A 17,513-nucleotide genomic window follows, 5' to 3' on the forward strand; every position below is an offset into this window, starting at 1 on the left:
AACCAAAGCTGTCCACATCTTGATCTTGGACTTTTAGCCTTCAGAACTGTGAGAAATAATTTCTGTTCGTTAAGCCACCCAGTCTGCGGTATTGTGCTGTGGCAACCCCAGCAAACTAATACAATAGCCAAGAGAAGTGAAAACCTGTTTCTACATAGAATTGTAGGTGAATGTCTTTAAGAAGCTTTATTCATAACTGCTAAGAAATGGAAGTCATTCAAGCGTTCATCACCTGATGAATGGCTATCTGAATTGCGATCTGTCCATCCTATTGGGAATGCTACTCTTCAATAAAAAGAAGTGAACAGGCACCAACATAGTTCAGGGACAAAAGAGCACACACTTTCTGATTCCATGTATGTGAAATGTTAGAAAACTCAGATTCAATCTGTAGTGACAGAAAGCTGATCAGTGGCGGGCTTGGGATGGGGACAGATTAAATAGGAAAGGGTACAAGAAACCTTTCGGGGTGATGGAATGTTCTGTATCTCAAGTGTGGCAATGACTACACAGGGGAATACATGGGTCAAAACTCATGAAACTGTACAGTGATAAGAATGCATTTTGTTGTATGTCAATTAGACCTCACTAATTTTTTTGGTTTGTTTAAATGTGTCCTCGGTTGTGAAAAGGCTTGGAAGCCCTGCCCTGGGTACATTTAAAGACAGGTGAGCAGCTCAGAGTGGTCTCTGGGCAGGTAACCAAAGCTCTTTGTCATCACAGGAGGTACGAGGAGACCAGCGAGAACGAAGCAGCAGAGGAGGAAGAGGAGGAGGGAGAGGAGGATGTTTTCGCTGAGAAAGCCTTGCCGCATAGGGATGAGTGCCCAGCATTAAAGGTAGGCAGAGCCAGGGAGGCAGGAAGGGCTGTCTTGGAGAAATAGCCCTCAGTGCTTGAGTCCAGGCATTCCGAAAATGCTCCTCCATCATCAGGGGACAGGCCCTCAGGACAGGGTGACCTGCAGAAGGTTGCAGAGGAGTGTCCTGCCTGTATTTGGGGTCATCTCTGACAGTGAACCACAGGAGGCTGGCTCTCCCCTCATCTCTCCTGCCCTCCACAGCTCCCCTGTTTCTCTGGACTGACCTAAAGCTTGGCAGCCAGATGAGTCTGGGTTCAGATGCTGGCTCTGCTACCCTCTTGCTGTGTAGTCTTAGGCAGGTGCCTTCATCCCTCTCCAGCCTTCATTTGCTCATCTCTAAAATGGAGACCATAATACTGACCTTGCAGACCAGCTCTGAGGTTTCAGAAGAATGTATTTCTTCATTTGGATCTGCCCAAAGTACACTAGGAAAAAGGAGTCCAGTCAGTTTCCCCTCACCACCTCCTTCCCTGCTGCACTTAGGGTTACACACTATAACCAGCTTCACTCTCCATAGAGGTCTCTCTGTTTTTTCCACCGGCAGGAAATAGAGCACCCCATGGTGTGCAGGCAGGGTTGGAGTTGCAAGTTGTGCACTGCACAAAGGTACCTGGCCAAGAGGGGCTGGAGAAGAACTTAGGGCTGCCTTCCAACGGCTCCCCACCAAGAGGCCATAATTTCTCCAGCCAAAGCAGGCACCTTTTTCAAAATTCTAGAAAGCACTGTCTTGGCTAACAGGACCCTGCATTTAGATGTTGTCGTTTGTCTTTTGCCAGTAACTATGAAAGGATGGTAGAAAACCTGAACGCCTAGTTTAAAATAGGAGATTTGCAGGTTGCCTCCAAAATTCCAGGAAAGCACTTGGCTGCAGCAGGGGAGGCCTTGGATGTGGCTTTGTCAAAATGTGGTTGGCATATAAGTCCTGAGGGTATGAAGTTGAGGACATCCATCCATATACTGCTCACGTGAGCTTGTTTGGGGACTGAATGTGCTCCAGCCCACAGGAGTCATGGAGGAATAGGGGCCAGCACTTGGGGCCTTGGACACTGTCCTCGCTGGCAGGGCCAGGGCCTAGGAAGCCCCCAACTATGTCTGTGGGCCAAAGTCCACATGACAGGAATGGGGATGGCTGGGGAGTCAGCCCCACAAGTCTTGGGCTGGGTGGCCGATACTCTGTGGATACAAGTGGCCTCAAAGCTCTGACTTCTTCTTCAGGTGGACAAAGAGACCAACACAGAGACCCCGGCCCCATCTCCCACAGTGGTGCGGCCCAAGGACCGACGGGTGGGCACACCATCCCCAGGGCCGTTTCTTCGAGGGAGCACCATTATCCGCTCTAAGACCTTCTCCCCAGGACCCCAAAGCCAGTATGTGTGCCGGGTAAGCAAATGTATGGTACTGCCCTCCTCCCAGAGTACCTGCTTCCCATAGAGTGGTGAGTGTTTTCAGCCTCACAGAGTTCTGGGTGCAAGTTCTGGTTACCCTCACTTTGTCAGGTATCCTCATGCAAGTTAATACCTCACCTCATGTGGAATTAATAGACTGACTTCAAAGGATTGTTTTAGGGACTGCATTAGAGAAAGTGTAGGAAAAGCTTGGTAACCAGTACGTGGCCAATTTTTAATAATTCCAACCAACTTTTCCCTCCTTGTTTACATCCTGCCCTTCCCTTCTACATGACTGCTTGCTGAGGTCAGACTGACCCCTCACCATCCCTGAGCTGGCGTTTCTTCCCCACTCCCATGGCGATCCGGTGTGCAGCCCGAGGTTGCAAAAAGGCAACATGCCCGTACCATTTAGTCACAAGTTTGGTTTTAATTGAACCTGTTGCCAACACTGAAAACTTAGGGAAGGCAATTAAATATGAAGTAAAAATGAAGACATTTAACATAAAATTCTAGTTTCTCTTGAAAAAAAATAATAAACTGTCTGGCACCATGGGCCACACATTGTCTCATGGCAACAGCTGGCTGGAGCTAAGCAGTGGGGCAGCTTCCCTTAGATGATTGGAGAAGAGCAGCTTTCAAGTTCCCTCTGGCCACCTGGCCCTCTTTACCTATTTTGGTTGCTAGCCTTCTCCTATAGGCTGCCCTGAAGTTCAGAAATCCTGCAGGAGGCTCTTTCCCTCATGCCTTTACCTGTCTATCTCATTAGTCTGCCCCTTGTAGGCCAGCCTCCATCTTTCATCCTGTAAGTGAAGGGTTTGAGCGCTTACCACGTCTCAGGGGTTCCCAACCTTCCTCAGGGATGGCACAGATATGACACATGCACACCTTACCTGAGTCCTGGGCTCAGTGGTATGTCAACATCCTTCCTTCCCCTCTGCACAGAGAACCAGCGAACAACAACTAGAAGCATAAGCAGAACCTTCCTTGTCTAGTGTTCCAGTAAGTCATCACAGAAGGAAAGGCCCATGGAACCCGCCTGCATCAACCTGTCAATTAACCATCTATGTTATTTGGGAAGGGGAGGGGATATTGAGGGGCATTTTCTTCTTCCCTTTTTTTTTTTTTTTAAGCTTATTTATTTATTTTGGGAGAGAGAGAGTGTGAATGGGGGAGGGGCAGAGAAAGAAGGAGAATCCCAAGCAGGGTCCGCACTGTCAGCACAAAGCCTGATGTGGGGTTCAAACTCACGAAACTGTGAGATTGTGACCTGAGCTGAGATCAAGAGCCTGACACTTAACCGATTGAGCCACCCAGGTGCCCCAAGGGATATCTTCGATGTCTGATATTCAGTATCCAAAGCCAGAATTATATTGGAGAAGCTAATTTTTTCATAATATGGCACTGTAACCAACTTACTAGCTACTTGCCAGTTATTCCCCACGTCCCTCCTAGAAATAACAGAAACCCCTCCCTTCTGTGTCAAGCCTCTAGCTAATCGTTTGAGCTTGTCAGCATCTGCCCATTGGCTGCCTATCTTGAGAAAGGTACAGAGTTTCCTGAAGTCACTGAATGTAAGTTTGATGTTAAGGAATTCCTGAATCACAGCTGAAGAAGAGAAAAATCCCAACTCATGCTGCAAGTGTGAATAATTTGAAAGATTTAGAAAAGCCCTTAGGGTAATGGAGAACACCCTCTGGTTTTGGCAAAATTGCTGTTTTTGTGACTGTGCCCTGGAATTCAAACACAAAGTGAAGAATGTCACTTGACAGAAAAATCACACCAGAAGAAATGATTGATTCATTCTTTTTCATCAGAATTCGAACGCAGTTGTAATTTTGTCAAATGGAAGATAGAAGGTAATAACTCCTGTAAAGTGTTTCTCTTTTCCAACTAAAGTCTCAAAGTTTTTTCCCCAGTACTTACTAGTAAGATTCTGGTCCCCTGTTTGGATGGACTCCCTTTCAGCGGCCCTTTCTCAGGACTGGCATTTTCACATAACAAGGAGTTCTGATCCTATTTATTAAGCATCTATAACACACCTAGCATGACGGTGGGCCCTTCCCATATTTCATTATCTGGACTAGTTTCCAACCCGGCAAGGCTGCAAATTAAGAAATTCCTAGGCAGCATGCATCACATGCAACAGATGGGAAGGGCCTTTCGTATGGCAACACCACAGTGGCATAAAGCAGAGAAGCAATTACCATTAATTTTTGTGGAAAATGTTTTTAGCCCTTCCAGACCTAAAAAATAACCTCTCTTAGGCTTTTCTGATGCCTTACGATGCATCCTGCTAAAAGATGTGCAGAATTAATGGAGATGCTCACAGACACAGTTCAAGGCTGTGGCAGCCTGATGCTGAGATGCTCGGTGTGGTCCTGGGGAAGGAGCTCAGAGGTGCCCCTGTCACATTCAGGGTGCCGCTGCCTCCATGAGGGCTCACTGCAAAAGAAACACTAGGTGTTGTTTTATCTTTTTGCCTTTTTCACGAAAGTAAAAATCCTCCTTCACATGTCTTTCAACTAGTGAAAACAGGCACCAATGTAGGTCTTTTGTAAAAGCAAAGTGGCGTAACATGCACTTTCAAAAAGCAGGGATGCCAGTATTTTTCCTTTTTGCTTTCTGACTGTCCCACTTCAGCCGCAGGTTGTCTCTTTCTTGTAAAATTTTACTGAAGGCTGCAAAAAGAGGCCAGTGGTACAACATCCTGAATTTTTCCCTATCACTTCCCTGAAAACCCTGATGGCATGAGGTCTGGTGACAACTTAACCCTCTGTTTTGAACCCACAAAATGAATATCACCACACTCCCCACAGGAAATACTGGGGTCTGTGCCCCAGCCTGCCCCCAGTACACAGCCAGCTCCATGTTTTCCAGTCTGGGACTCTGGCACTCCACTTCCTGCCATCAAGTCCTGTGCCAATCAGGGTTCTTAATGGCAAACAGTGGAAACACACTGTGAGCAGTATATGCAGGAAAGAATTTCCTGGAAAAGAAACTGAGGAGCTCACATATTCATTGGAAGGTTGTAGAACCAGCCTCAGAAATCAGGCAGGAAGAGGGGCAGGCCAGACCACAGCTAAAATCATCCCACAAAACCAGTCTAGTGAGGATAATACCAGTGCTGCTGCCAGACGTGGCCCAGCTGGTCCCACTCCTGCCACAGGGTTCAATATCGATCCCTCCCCCTGAGAGTCCTGACCCTATAGGAGGCCAGGGGAGCTGTGGTTGCTGCTGCGGCACCACTGCTCACCAGGGATGGCTTCTCCCTGAGATACTCCCAGAAAGGGCACGCTCATTGAACAAAAGCAAGTGGTCTGGTGAAATCTGAGAGGCACAGTAACAGCATTGGGTCCAGCTAGCCAGATTATGATTGAAAGCCTGGGCAGTTGCATGCAATGGACAGAGCCTAGTCCCACGCCTGCTTCTAGCTGCAAGTGAGACCGGGAAAGCAAGACTTTGGCGCTTCCAGCTTCCTTAGTGGAAGGTGGGCTTTGTCTCCTACTGTGAGTCAGAAGGTGGGGATTTCCCCACCCATGGAATGGAATTGCAAATGCTAATAAGCACCATTTCCTTACAAAACAAACATTTTCTGTGTCATCTAATCTCAGCAACAACTCTGCAGGGCAAATCATGTTTACCCCATTTCACAGATGCAGAAACTGAGACTCAGAAAGTCAGAGTACTGTCCTCTGGGTCACACAGCTTATTAGGTGCAAATCCAGGGGTCTGACCCTAGAGCCCACAGCCCTTCTGTTACTCAGAGCTACCTCCCAAAGACTTCCCTTGCCCTCTCCCAGGGTACATAGGAATAGTTTACTTTGCTGGCCTGATGCCACACTTCTGCACACCAAGTGTCCTCTGCTGGGTATCTCCCTTCTTTGGTCATCAGCACAGCCTGTGTCATTTGGTTAGTTGCCCTGGATTGGTCTCCTACTGAACTTGAAGTCCATGAGCATAGGGACAATGTGTTCCACTCCCTGCAGTTCTCCACGACCCCTGTGTATTTGACACTTGCACAATCACCAGCAGTGTTGTCACATGTGTTGGTTGGCTCATCCTGACCTGATGAAAACAGGCCTTCCAAAATTCTCATTCCTGAACTAGCTGCCCAGAACTGTCAATTATTTCACCTCTTTGTTCCTAGTGTCCCTAACCATTACATGGAAATAATAAAGCAACAGTATTCTCTACCATGTCTGAGAGTAAATGCAACGAAACATCTTCACATAAGGAAAAATTAAGGCTAAGGACCTAATGTAGTTTTCATCACTCTTTTCTAACATCATCTTTAGTCCCAGAACAACTATGACATAAGGATCAGTTGTCCTGATCAGTGTTTCTAGTTGGTATCACACACATTCCATGAGTGTCACCATTGGCCTGGAGCAGTGTGGGCCAAAGCCCCCTCCTGGTATGAAATCCAGCTAGTCCGTTTGTACAAATCCACCCCAGTCAAGATGGCCCACCCCTCCTTCTCTAGATCCTTTTTATCTCTGAGCCCTCCATGCATCCTGGGGGCCAGGAGGGGACCCAGCCTTAGAGTCAGATTGACTGGAACTTGAACTCTTGTTCTGATGCTCCCCAGCCATGTGGTTTGTAAAAGTGTCTTAATCTTCCCGGGTCTCAATTCCCTCCATTGGGATTGTTTGAGGATTAAATATAACTGTCCATAAAGCACATGGCATGTATTGTTACTGTTACTCTGTTTCTGATTCTGTAAAGACTGCCTCCTGCAGTAGCTTTTGTCAGTTACATCCCTGGGGTTGCCCGTGTCCGTGTGCATCTGCACTGCAGGACTATTAATATCATTATCACTAGTACTTATCTGTAACCACAAAAGCAACTGACACAAACACTCGGGAGAGGCCTGAGAAGTGAGCAGACAGCTGCCTGCCGGAACAAACAGGCTCTGCGGCATCTGCCTGCGGCCATCCCACCACCTCGGAAATGTGACTTGAGAAAGAAGCCTGTGCCCTGCACATCCTGGGCTGGGCTGCCCTTCCAGCCTCCCTCTCCAGCCCTCCGCTGTCTGGGGCACTCTCAGTAGAAAAGCGTCCTTCCTGATCTCTGGCCGTGGAGGGGGAGTGTTAGCCCTCTGGGGAGAGTCCAGATAACTGAGTGATTGAAGGGAATCTGAGGAGGGCAGGAGCTCACAGAGCCCGGTCTTATCTCATATTTCATATTTCTCATGTATCTTGAAAGCCGCTCCATTTGAGCCATCAAGGCGGGCTCTACAGGTGACAGGGAACAGTGGATGCGAACAGGCCTTGGTGTCGTAGGTCCGGGGGGCATGAGATGTTGGCGTCACACTGTCTGGTGTCAGCCCCACTGTGCTGCCAACCACACGGGAACCCCAACACCCTTCTGGCCCCAGCGTGCTTCCAGATGTACTCTGGCCCCAATTAACTTCCCAGGACTTTTTTCCTGCAGCTGAACCGAAGTGACAGTGACAGCTCCACGCTGTCCAAGAAGCCACCTTTTGTTCGAAACTCCCTGGAGCGGCGCAGTGTCCGGATGAAGAGGGTAAGACAGTCACCTCAAAGCCGTTTGTACACCTGCTCCGCCATCATTCCCACCCCTCACGAGCACAACCCCCATGTCTGACCATTTCTTCTCAGCCACCAGTTTGAACAATTTTGCTTTTGCAAGCCTGATGGTGTTCACCAACTGTAAAGCCTGTGTAGGCACTGGGGAAGGTTCCAAACTGTAAATGTAACATTATTATGATGACAGATAGGTTAGATTCAGAGTATGGTACTTGGCCTTATCTTCCAGGGTAGAAATCAAAGTCATTAAGAGCTAACCAACTCAAAATCTCACAGTCACTGATGGAAGCCTGCCCCTTGCTCCACTCTGCTCAGTGTGACATCCAGCTGACCGAGCAAAGGTTCTGACAGCCCTCCCTGCTGGCAGAGAAGCCAGACACCTCCAAGCAGCAACCGGGAACGGGGAGGTGCAAATGGGTTTCTCTCAGTCCAGCTGGAAGAGCACTAGGGAGAGGCCATGAGCTGCCTTTGCAGAGAAGGTCCTACCTTGCCTGATGGAGGCTTGGCTCAGGGATGGGGACCGAGTGGTGTTAGGCAAAGGACTGGCTCCTGGTATGGACTTTGTTACCAGTCAGAGCTGTAGGGGATGCAGACAACCCTTCCCACTCTGGGCTTTCAGCACAGAGTCTACAGCAGCTCTGGTGAGTTTGCAGAACCAGAAGAAGCAGGAGTTAGAATGTCAGAAAGACAAGCAGAGGGTGCAAAGCGAAAAGAACATGCAGGGAGAGAGAGTACCAGCAGCACCAAGCACAGGAAGTTCCTGCGGACCTGCTGCAGACAGAGGAGTCAGGAATAGGACCTTTGTCTATCATCACCACCCCCCAAGGCTCCAGAAAGAACTAGAGAGCACAGGAGAAAGAAGGCCACAGGGAAGGGCAAAAGTGTTGGCGGCAGGGGCCTGTGGACATGGCTTCAGGTGACAGGGATGGCCCACCGCCCACCTGGGGCCCCCCTCCTCCAGCCCTGTCTGGTGCTGCAAGGTCTCTGGAGCACCAAGAGTCCTCTAAGGAGGTTCCTGACAGTGCACATTTCCCAGGCCACACTCCCAGACAGTCTCATTCGGTAGCTGGGGTGGGGTCCTGGAAACTGCATTTTGATAAGGCAGGTGTTCATGATCCACACCTGGAGAAAGGCCTCCATGGAAGCTCCTACCTGCTCCCCCTGTGGTTCCTACAACTCCGTGTGAAGACAGGCCTGCACAATTTCCCCCTCTTCACCTCTTTTTCCCTTAGCCAATGGGAAGACTTCCTGACAGAACCCTTGCTGGATCTGAGCCCACGTTTCCTTCAGATCCTAACTCTGTTCTGAGAGGCAGGAGAGTCCCGAGGCTGGGCCAGGGCCCTTGGGTCCTGCAATCCTTCTTCCCCTTGCTGCCTGAGCTCTGTCTCTCTCTGCTTCGGCCTGTCCAGGCAGGTTTCCAAGGCTGGACATCAGTCAGAACAAAGCAAAAGAGCCTCATGAGTTACTCTGAGAACTTGAGTCACACAGATCACTCAACTGAATTTCCTGACCCTGCTCCTTTATGAACACACACTAGATGATGGTCTCCCTCAAAGGGTATTAAAGAACTTGAACTTGTGCACTGAGCTGTTTCACGGTCCCAAAAGTATGCTTGCCAGCCTTAACTGAGGATGGCTCAGCTCTGGCAGTAATGTCTTATGTGCCATCTCTCAGATCAATCTGTTAGTCATTATGTTTGGTTTCTGTTGCATAACACATCGCAGCAAACTTAGCAGCTTAAAACGATACAAATTCAGGATCTCATAGTTTCCACAGGTCAGGAATTCAGGCACAGATAGCCGGATTCTCTGCTCAGCATCTCATCAGGCTAAAATCTAGGTGTTGGCAGACTACATCCTCATCTGGAGTTTGAGTAGGGAAAGATTCACTTCCAGGCTCCCCCGGGACATTGGCAGAATCCCTTGTCTTTTCTTGCTAGATGAAGGAAATGGATGAAAAAGTCATCCTCACGTCCTTGCCATGTGGCCCTTTTCACAACACACATTGCTTCTTCAAGGCCGGCAGGAGATCTCTTTCCAGAAAGGGCCCAGTTCGCCTCAGTGGATGAGGTCGGGCCCACCAGGAAAGTCACCCCTTAATCATGGGAGTGCTATCCCATGGTATTCACAGGTGCCCCCAGCCCTGAACTGAAGAGGGGGCATTATACAGGGAGGGCGTGCCTGGGGTAGGGGGTGGTGTTGGTGGTGGGAAACTTGGGGCTGGCTTAGAATTCTGCCTCCCTCAGTCAGCCATTTTTTTTTTTTTTTTAAATTTTTTTTTTTCAACGTTTTTATTTATTTTTTGGGACAGAGAGACACAGAGCATGAACGGGGGAGGGGCAGAGAGAGAGGGAGACACAGAATCGGAAACAGGCTCCAGGCTCCGAGCCATCAGCCCAGAGCCCGACGCGGGGCTCGAACTCACGGACTGCGAGATCGTGACCTGGCTGAAGTCGGACGCTTAACCGACTGCGCCACCCAGGCGCCCCAGTCAGCCATTTTTAAATCATTATTGTTTTGTGATAAGAGAAGGAGAAGAAACGGTTGTATTACTGGGGATCTCGTCCATACAGATAACTGTATCTGTATGGGTATAAGAAGAACTCAGCTCAAATTTAGCTGGAGAGTGCAAAGGAGAATTCACTGGCTCATTAGTGGAAAACCCCAGGATGCTGGACCTGCAGGCATGAATTGATCCTTTGTTGAGAGAGTGTCCTCAAGCCCCAGTCCCCCTCTCATGGCACTGCTCCCCCCAGATAGCTTAATTCTTTTTTTTTAATGTTTATTTATTATTTTTGAGAGACAGTGCAAGCGGAGGAAAGGCGGAGAGAAAGGGGGACAGAGTATCCGAAGCGGGCTCTGTGCTGACTGCAGCGAGTTCGACGTGGAGCTCGAACTCACAAACCATGAGATTATGACCTGAGCTGAAGTCAGACACTCAAACAACTGAGCCACCTAGGCACCCCTAGCTTAATTCTTAAAAAGGGTCACACCGTATGGTAGGAAAGATGGCCACAATCAGTTCCAGGTTGATATCTTGTTGACTTAACAAACTGTGTGTAAAGGATGCTCTTTTTTTCATGGCTTTTTTTTTTTTTTTAAGCAAAAGTGCCAGTACTGGAGGTTATTGGCTAGGCTTAGATAACATACTCACCCCTGAAACAGTCACTGAGGTTCTCACTGCCAAGTTTCGGGTCACATCCTGTCCCTGAAGTCCCGTATGAACCACCATGTAGGTTGAATGTGAAGTAGGAGTGGATCCCCAAGGGAAGATGAGGGCACTGTTACTGCAAGGGGAAGCAAGTGCTGGACAAGCAGAACCAACACTCATCCGTTACGGGAACATAAAGTTGAGAAGACCTAATGTCTGCCCTCAAGTGAGCTCAGACCTGCACTGAGGAAGAAACAACTTCAGAGCAGGATAATGACAAGAATCCAGGAGCCAAGTGTGAATCGGGGCACTGAGAGCAGGGCAATCGGGCAGTGTGGAGGGTGAGCAGGTGGTTCTGGAGCCACCTGCCTGGGGAAGAATCTCAGCTCTACCTCCCAGCGCCATGCCTGGGACATACAGGTGCTCGACAGATAAGCTGTGGGAGTGGGAGAAATCGACAGGCTCTGGGGGAGGGCGAGCCCCATTTTTGAAGGAGTGGAAGCCTGCGGTTGAACACAAAAGGGTATTTGAGGGTCAGGGGAGCAGTTTGTAGGGGCTCACTGAACCCAGCCCTCTAATAACCAGTCAGAGCTATGCCTACCCCTGCAGCCTTCATCCGTCAAATCCTTGCGAGCTGAGCGCCTGATCCGCACATCACTGGACCTTGAGCTAGACCTGCAGGCGACCAGGACCTGGCACAGCCAGCTGACTCAGGAGATCTCAGTGCTGAAGGAGCTCAAGGAGCAGCTTGAACAAGCCAAGAGCCATGGGGAGAAGGAGTTGCCACAGTGGTTGCGTGAGGACGAGCGCTTCCGTCTGCTGCTGAGGATGCTGGAGAAGCGGGTAAGGGCTGTGCAAGAGGCAAGGGAGATGGCTCCCTCTGCCCTGGGGACCATCTGCTGCTGCAGGGGAGGGAGACCAGAGCTTTGAATGGCTCCTACAATCCTGTGACCCACTGAGAGTTTTCCCAGGGCCCCCCCCCATGTCCATCAGCAAAGGGACCAAGGAATCCCTTTGCCCAGTAAACTTTATTAACTCTTGATCTGGGTACCAGACCCTTTTGCTGTATTTCCCTGTTTATGTGTGCAAGGCCTTATTATTCACATGTATATTCATCAAACATCGGGTATCTAATCTGCGCTGGGATACACACTTTAATAGAGTAAATACAAAATGCTGACCTGCCCCAGTGTCTGCCCAGTGTGGTCCCACAGAGTGGGTACCTCCAAAGATACAAGTTTGCATGTGGAAGAAGTCCCTCATAGCATGAGAACTCCCCATGGCCACTGCTCTGGGTCACCACCTAGAGGGGAGGAGGGCAGGGGAAATGCCAGTAGAGAAAGGGCACGGGCATCTAGATGCTGTCCCTCAGCAACACAGGAGGACTTTCCAGTTCAGAGAGCTCCAAAGCAGCAGTGGCCTAGGGTCTTTTATAACCCTGGGCTTTATCTTATTAATGGCTAGCAAAGGGTACAGCTTCATGGGGTATGTAGAGCTGGCAGTTTCTAAATGGCTAAAAAAAATCTGAGCTACATTTAAAGCAGTTGGTGGGGGTGGCTCAGCCAGTTAAGCATCTGTTGATTTCAGCTCAGGGTTGTGGGCTCGAGCCTTGTGTTGAGCTCTGTGCTGGGCATGAAGCCTGCTTAGAATTCTCTCTCCCTCTTCCTCTGCCCTTCCCTGGCACGTGTGTCCCCTCTCTCTCTCTGTCTCTGTCTCTTTCTCTCTTTTAAATAAATAAACAAATAAATAAAGCAATTGGATGCGTAAAACTTGACTTTGACACCAGTGGGCTCGTAAGCTGACAGGTCCCAGCCTGTCATGAAGAAGTAACAACATATGGTCAATACACAGAGTCCATTTTCAACTCATTTATATACTGTCTGCCACTCCTGGACTGTCACCCATGGCAGGCATGACCTTTGCTAGTTTTCTCTGCTCACAGCCAAACCGCGCAAAAAGCACCTTACAGAAGATACTTGCCTGGATTGTTGGGAGAGCCATTAGCTGAAGCCTCAGCTCTTAATACAGGTGATAATGCCTTAGAGTAGGAAAGTGGTGGTGAGCTTCTAAAGTCTGGACTGGCCTGAGGACTTCAAATTGACTCTGGTAATTCAGAAGTTCCAGAAACATTGGGGCACCTGGGTGACTCAGTCGGTTAAGCATCCAACTTCGGCTCAAGTCATAATCTCATGGTCCGTGTGTTCAAGCCCCACATCAGGCTCTGTGCTGACAGCTTGGAGCCTGGAGCCTGCTTCAGATTCTCTCTCTCTCTCTCTCTCTCTCTCTCTCTCTCTCTCTCTCTCTCTCTTTTTCTCTTTCTCTCTGCCCCTCCCCCACTTGTGCTCTTTCTCTCTCTCTCTCAAAAGTAAACATTAAAAAAAATTTTTTTTTAGTTCCAGAAATGTTTATTTCTAATTTACCACTTATACCCTGTATACTTATCATAGGGTTATAATAAGAGCATTACAGGAAAATATAAAGTTAGAGAACATTTTAAAGGAGAGAAGGAAATAAACATATCCCTAACTTAATTGTAGTGGTCTATTACATTTATCTTTGAGGTTCCTGGTTGGCAAGGCAAAAAAAAAAAAAAAAAAAGAAGAAGAAGAAGAAGAAAACAAGTACATATGTGCCCTGTGTGCCCTGCCTTAAGAAAATACCAGTTAAGAAAACTTGGCCTTTCAATAGCAAAAGAATAGTACATCCATGACTGACTGATAATGACCTTCTACTAAAGAAACATTTAGATGATGGCTTCATTGACCAAAATTCCATCATCAAGCAGTGTTTTCAAGTATGTGGTACATGGATACTTCAGGGCTCTTTGTGGTTTATTCTCAAAAGTGCTTCTGTAGGTTTGCCTTAGGAAGAAGGGGTGCAATGTTCCCAAGGCCCTTGGGCACAGCTGCATGATTGGAATTGTGTTTCCACCACTTCTTAGGTGTTTGGTATTAAAGAAATGTCTTAACATGCCCGAACCTCAGTTTCCTCATCTGTAACGTAGAAGTAAGTATCATAGTTACCTTTCTAGGTGACCCTGAGGATTAGAAAGGTAGCACACATTTCACTAGGCAGCACGCATCTCCATACCACACGGGTATTCAGCTCCCTGGCCCCCAAAACCTGTCCACCCTGGCAGATGGTGGGATCACTTCTCACCTTTGTGAGCAGAGGTTCCTGGTGGAACAGAAACAGTGAGTGTGTCTGTTCTGCGATCCTCAGACCTCTTGACTATAGTAGACCCCTCATTTGTGCTAGAAAGTGTTCTCTGGCTGACCCCTTTCTAGAGGCCCTAAGGACCCTGTGCCACCTCACAGCCCTGCTTGCTTTGCCCTACAGATGGACCGAGCAGAGCACAAGGGTGAGCTTCAGACAGACAAGATGATGCGGGCAGCTGCCAAGGATGTGCACAGGCTTCGGGGCCAGAGCTGTAAGGAGCCCCCGGAAGTGCAGTCTTTCAGGTATGCAGGTGGGCCCCACCGTTTCACACCCAGCCTATCTGGTCTCCGTCTCACTGGCCGCTGTCCTGAGCCCCCTCCGCTGGCAGAGCACCAGCTCTCCCTGTGACAGATGCACATGCTCTGCTGAGCCATCCCTGGCACTCTGTGGGCTCCACAGTGCTTTCCCTCAGCTGTCTTTATCAGTCCCCACACAACTCGAGCTAATTTGTTAGCTCCTCTTGTTTAATGAATGAGCCACCTGCTCTGGCCTTTCCTCTTAGCATTTCCATTACCAGTCATTATGGAGGATTGGCTGAAATGATACATAAGCCTGGGGTGACGGATGCTCGCCTGGCCTCCCTGGCTCTGCCTGCTGCCTGCCAGGGTCTCAGGGAGGCATCTTCTTGCCTGGATCCAGCCAGATCATGGGAGGGCCCCAAATGCCACTTGGCTGGGACCTCCCATTCACAGAGGGCCTTGCATTTAGACTCATGATATCTCTCAGGTAAGGCACTCATGGTTGTGTACGTGCTGCTAAAAAAAAAAAAAAAAAAGCCTTTCTGGAGTAGAAACATTTTAAATATACTGTCATTTGCGTAATTGTATTTGGACATCTCTTACTTTGTAAGCAACTGGGAATCTAAGACAAACAACACTACAAATGACCCAGGGACCCTTTTAAACTCAGAGAGGCCCATAACTTGAATTGAAGGTGGCTGGTCCTGCCAATGTCCCTCAATGAGAGGTTCCCAACCAGGGATGACGTGGGCACCACAGGGACCTTTGGTAACATCTGGGGACATTTTTGGTTGTCACAACTGGAAGGGGGTGGGGGGAGCTGATGCTGACACACGGTGCCAGGGATGCCGTTAAACATCCTGCAGTGCACAAGGCAGCCCTACAACAAAGAATGATCCTGACCATAATATGTCTAAAGGGCTGGCCTCTTTTGCAGGGAGAAGATGGCATTTTTTACCCAGCCTCGGATGAATATCCCGACCCTCTCTGCAGACGATGTCTAATCGCCAGAAAAGTATTTCCTTTGTTCCACTGACCACGCTGTGAACATAGACTGTGGCTAAAGTTATTTATGTGGTGTTATATGAAGGTACTGGGTCACAAGCCCTCTAGCGCTCTTGTCGGTGTGAAGACGAACAGATTTTTTTTTTTTTTTAGTTTGGGTTCTATTATTAAAAAAAAAAAAAAGCAACAACAACAAAAAACCAGCATTAAAATGACAAGATTGTATAGTTTGTATATTTAGGAATGTATTTTTGAGAAAGAAAATTTAAATGAACTACAGCAGTGTTAAGTTGCTGCTCTTCTTAAAATAAAATTGTTTAGAATTTTTTTTTTCCTTTTTTTGTACAGCTCTACCTTCTAGAGGTTTCATTGCAATAAGAAGTAATGTTTCAGGGACGGTAATCCTAAAAGGACGTCCTGTAGGTGTCACAGCACAGCTGACCTTTCCTACTTAACATATTTTGTACAATATTAAAAAAAAAAAAAATGCCAGGAACCATTGGGGGAATTCTGAGGTGCATTTGCAAGTCTTTATGAGCTGTGATGTGTTTTGATGTGGCCGCCTGACATGGAGCAGGCAGCGAGGAGCTGGCTGGCCACACGCCTGCCCCCGCCAGTCTCAGACGCCCAGTGAAACCACTGAAGTGAGTGAGGGAGGGCTATGGAAAGCTCCTTTCAGTTTTATCTCCATCAATAAAGTGGCCTTTCTGAACGAATTTTCTCTCTCTCTCTTTTCTCCCCCTCCCCTCACTGCATCTGTATTTCCCTAATTTTTGACCTGCCCCTTCCTAACCATTTCCTCCCTGCCCATCCCCCTGTGCAGGAGACGGTTTTTCTTGGTTTTTCTTTTGCTAGAACCACCACTCATTCTATCATTAGATTAAAAGGACTGCTCAGCCAGGGCTGTTGCAGATAATGGGACATCAGCCTTTAACAGACAAGTAGCCAATTCCCTCTTCCTTTTTCTGACATTATCCTGTGCAACCTTCCTCCAGGTACATTGCACCACCAACCACATCAGAATCACTTTGGGCAGCTTGTTAAAAATACAGATGCCTGAACCCCATCCCAGACCCACTGGCCCACCACCCTTTCTCAACTGGGATGGGCCCAGAGACCTTCTTTTATCCATGGTCATATGCACACCAAAGTTTGAGGGACCTACCCGTAAATGTGAATGAAGCTCAGGCAGAGACAGAGGCAAAATGGTGTGGCCCTGAATCCCATGAGAAAGTCACTTAGGTGACACTAATATGCATGACCTTCTCTAGGCCACTGGGGAGAGGGTGACAGAGGGAGTCAAGTCCCCTTCACTTGGCTGTGGAGGCTTTTCCCCTAATATTTCAGCTAATATTTGTTAGCTGAATATTTCTTACATTGGAGGAACCTATAATGGTGTAGAATTCACCATTATTCCCCACATGTGTCCAGGCCCTCCTTCCCAACTATCCACTCCAGTGTCTCACCATCAACCCAGGGCCTCCCGTCACCCCCAGGACTGCACTCTCTAAACACACCGGCCATCTGTGCATTCTCTCTGCTGCTGTGAAACTCCACCCCACGCATTGAAGGTTGGTTTTGCAGTGTCTTCAAAGGAGTATCAATGCTGTCCCTGACCAATCACAACAGGTCCAGCATAAGAATTGTGTCCCACTGCTCCTGTGGCCCCTCCTCCCTGCACAGCTCAGAGCTTCGAAATGCTGTCCTTGTTGGCCCTGGTCTTCTATTAAGGGCACTGGCTGCAGCAGTGGAGCAGATGACCCACGCTGGACAGTCAAGAGTGACCCATCCCATTGGCTATCACTCTTAGAGCAAAGATAGGCATGGCACCCCAGCTGGGCCAATCAGAGCCCTTCTTCTGCACTTTCCACTTGAAGGTCAGAAACTAGGTTTTCTCTTGCCAAAGCTTTCTGTAGCCATGGTTCACATTTCTGGGACCACCCCTGCAGAGAGAAGCAGATAGAAAAAGTGGGGAAATGGGGTAGACCTGGGGTTTGAATCCTCGCTTGATCTTAGCCAAAAGGCCAAGAAGCGATGGGGTTTGAATCCTCTGTCCTCATGGTAGTTGTAGTCTGTCTGGTGAACCAAGTCAAGAGTTCTAAGA

At 48.5% G+C, this 17,513-nt stretch overlaps 1 protein-coding gene across 5 annotated transcripts in view; it reads left to right on the forward strand.

Moving 5' to 3' along the window:
* The window catches only part of WWC1 (WW and C2 domain containing 1), a 155,814-nt gene extending 139,689 nt beyond the window's left edge, over positions 1–16,125 (forward strand). For all 5 annotated transcript variants that reach the window (XM_086711614.1, XM_086711676.1, XM_086711747.1 and 2 more), the window contains 6 exons: positions 724–838; positions 2,075–2,239; positions 7,681–7,773; positions 11,556–11,789; positions 14,286–14,407; positions 15,342–16,125. In XM_086711614.1, the coding sequence (XP_086567740.1) occupies positions 724–838; positions 2,075–2,239; positions 7,681–7,773; positions 11,556–11,789; positions 14,286–14,407; positions 15,342–15,408 (796 nt within the window). In that variant the 3' untranslated portion in view covers positions 15,409–16,125. The remainder of the gene's footprint in view (positions 1–723; positions 839–2,074; positions 2,240–7,680; positions 7,774–11,555; positions 11,790–14,285; positions 14,408–15,341) is intronic.
* The last annotated feature ends 1,388 nt before the right edge of the window (positions 16,126–17,513 follow it).

Source organism: Puma concolor, chromosome A1 (assembly GCF_028749965.1).
Source record: "Puma concolor isolate L17-30 chromosome A1, mPumCon1.1.hap2, whole genome shotgun sequence".
NCBI classification, from domain to species: domain Eukaryota; kingdom Metazoa; phylum Chordata; class Mammalia; order Carnivora; family Felidae; genus Puma; species Puma concolor.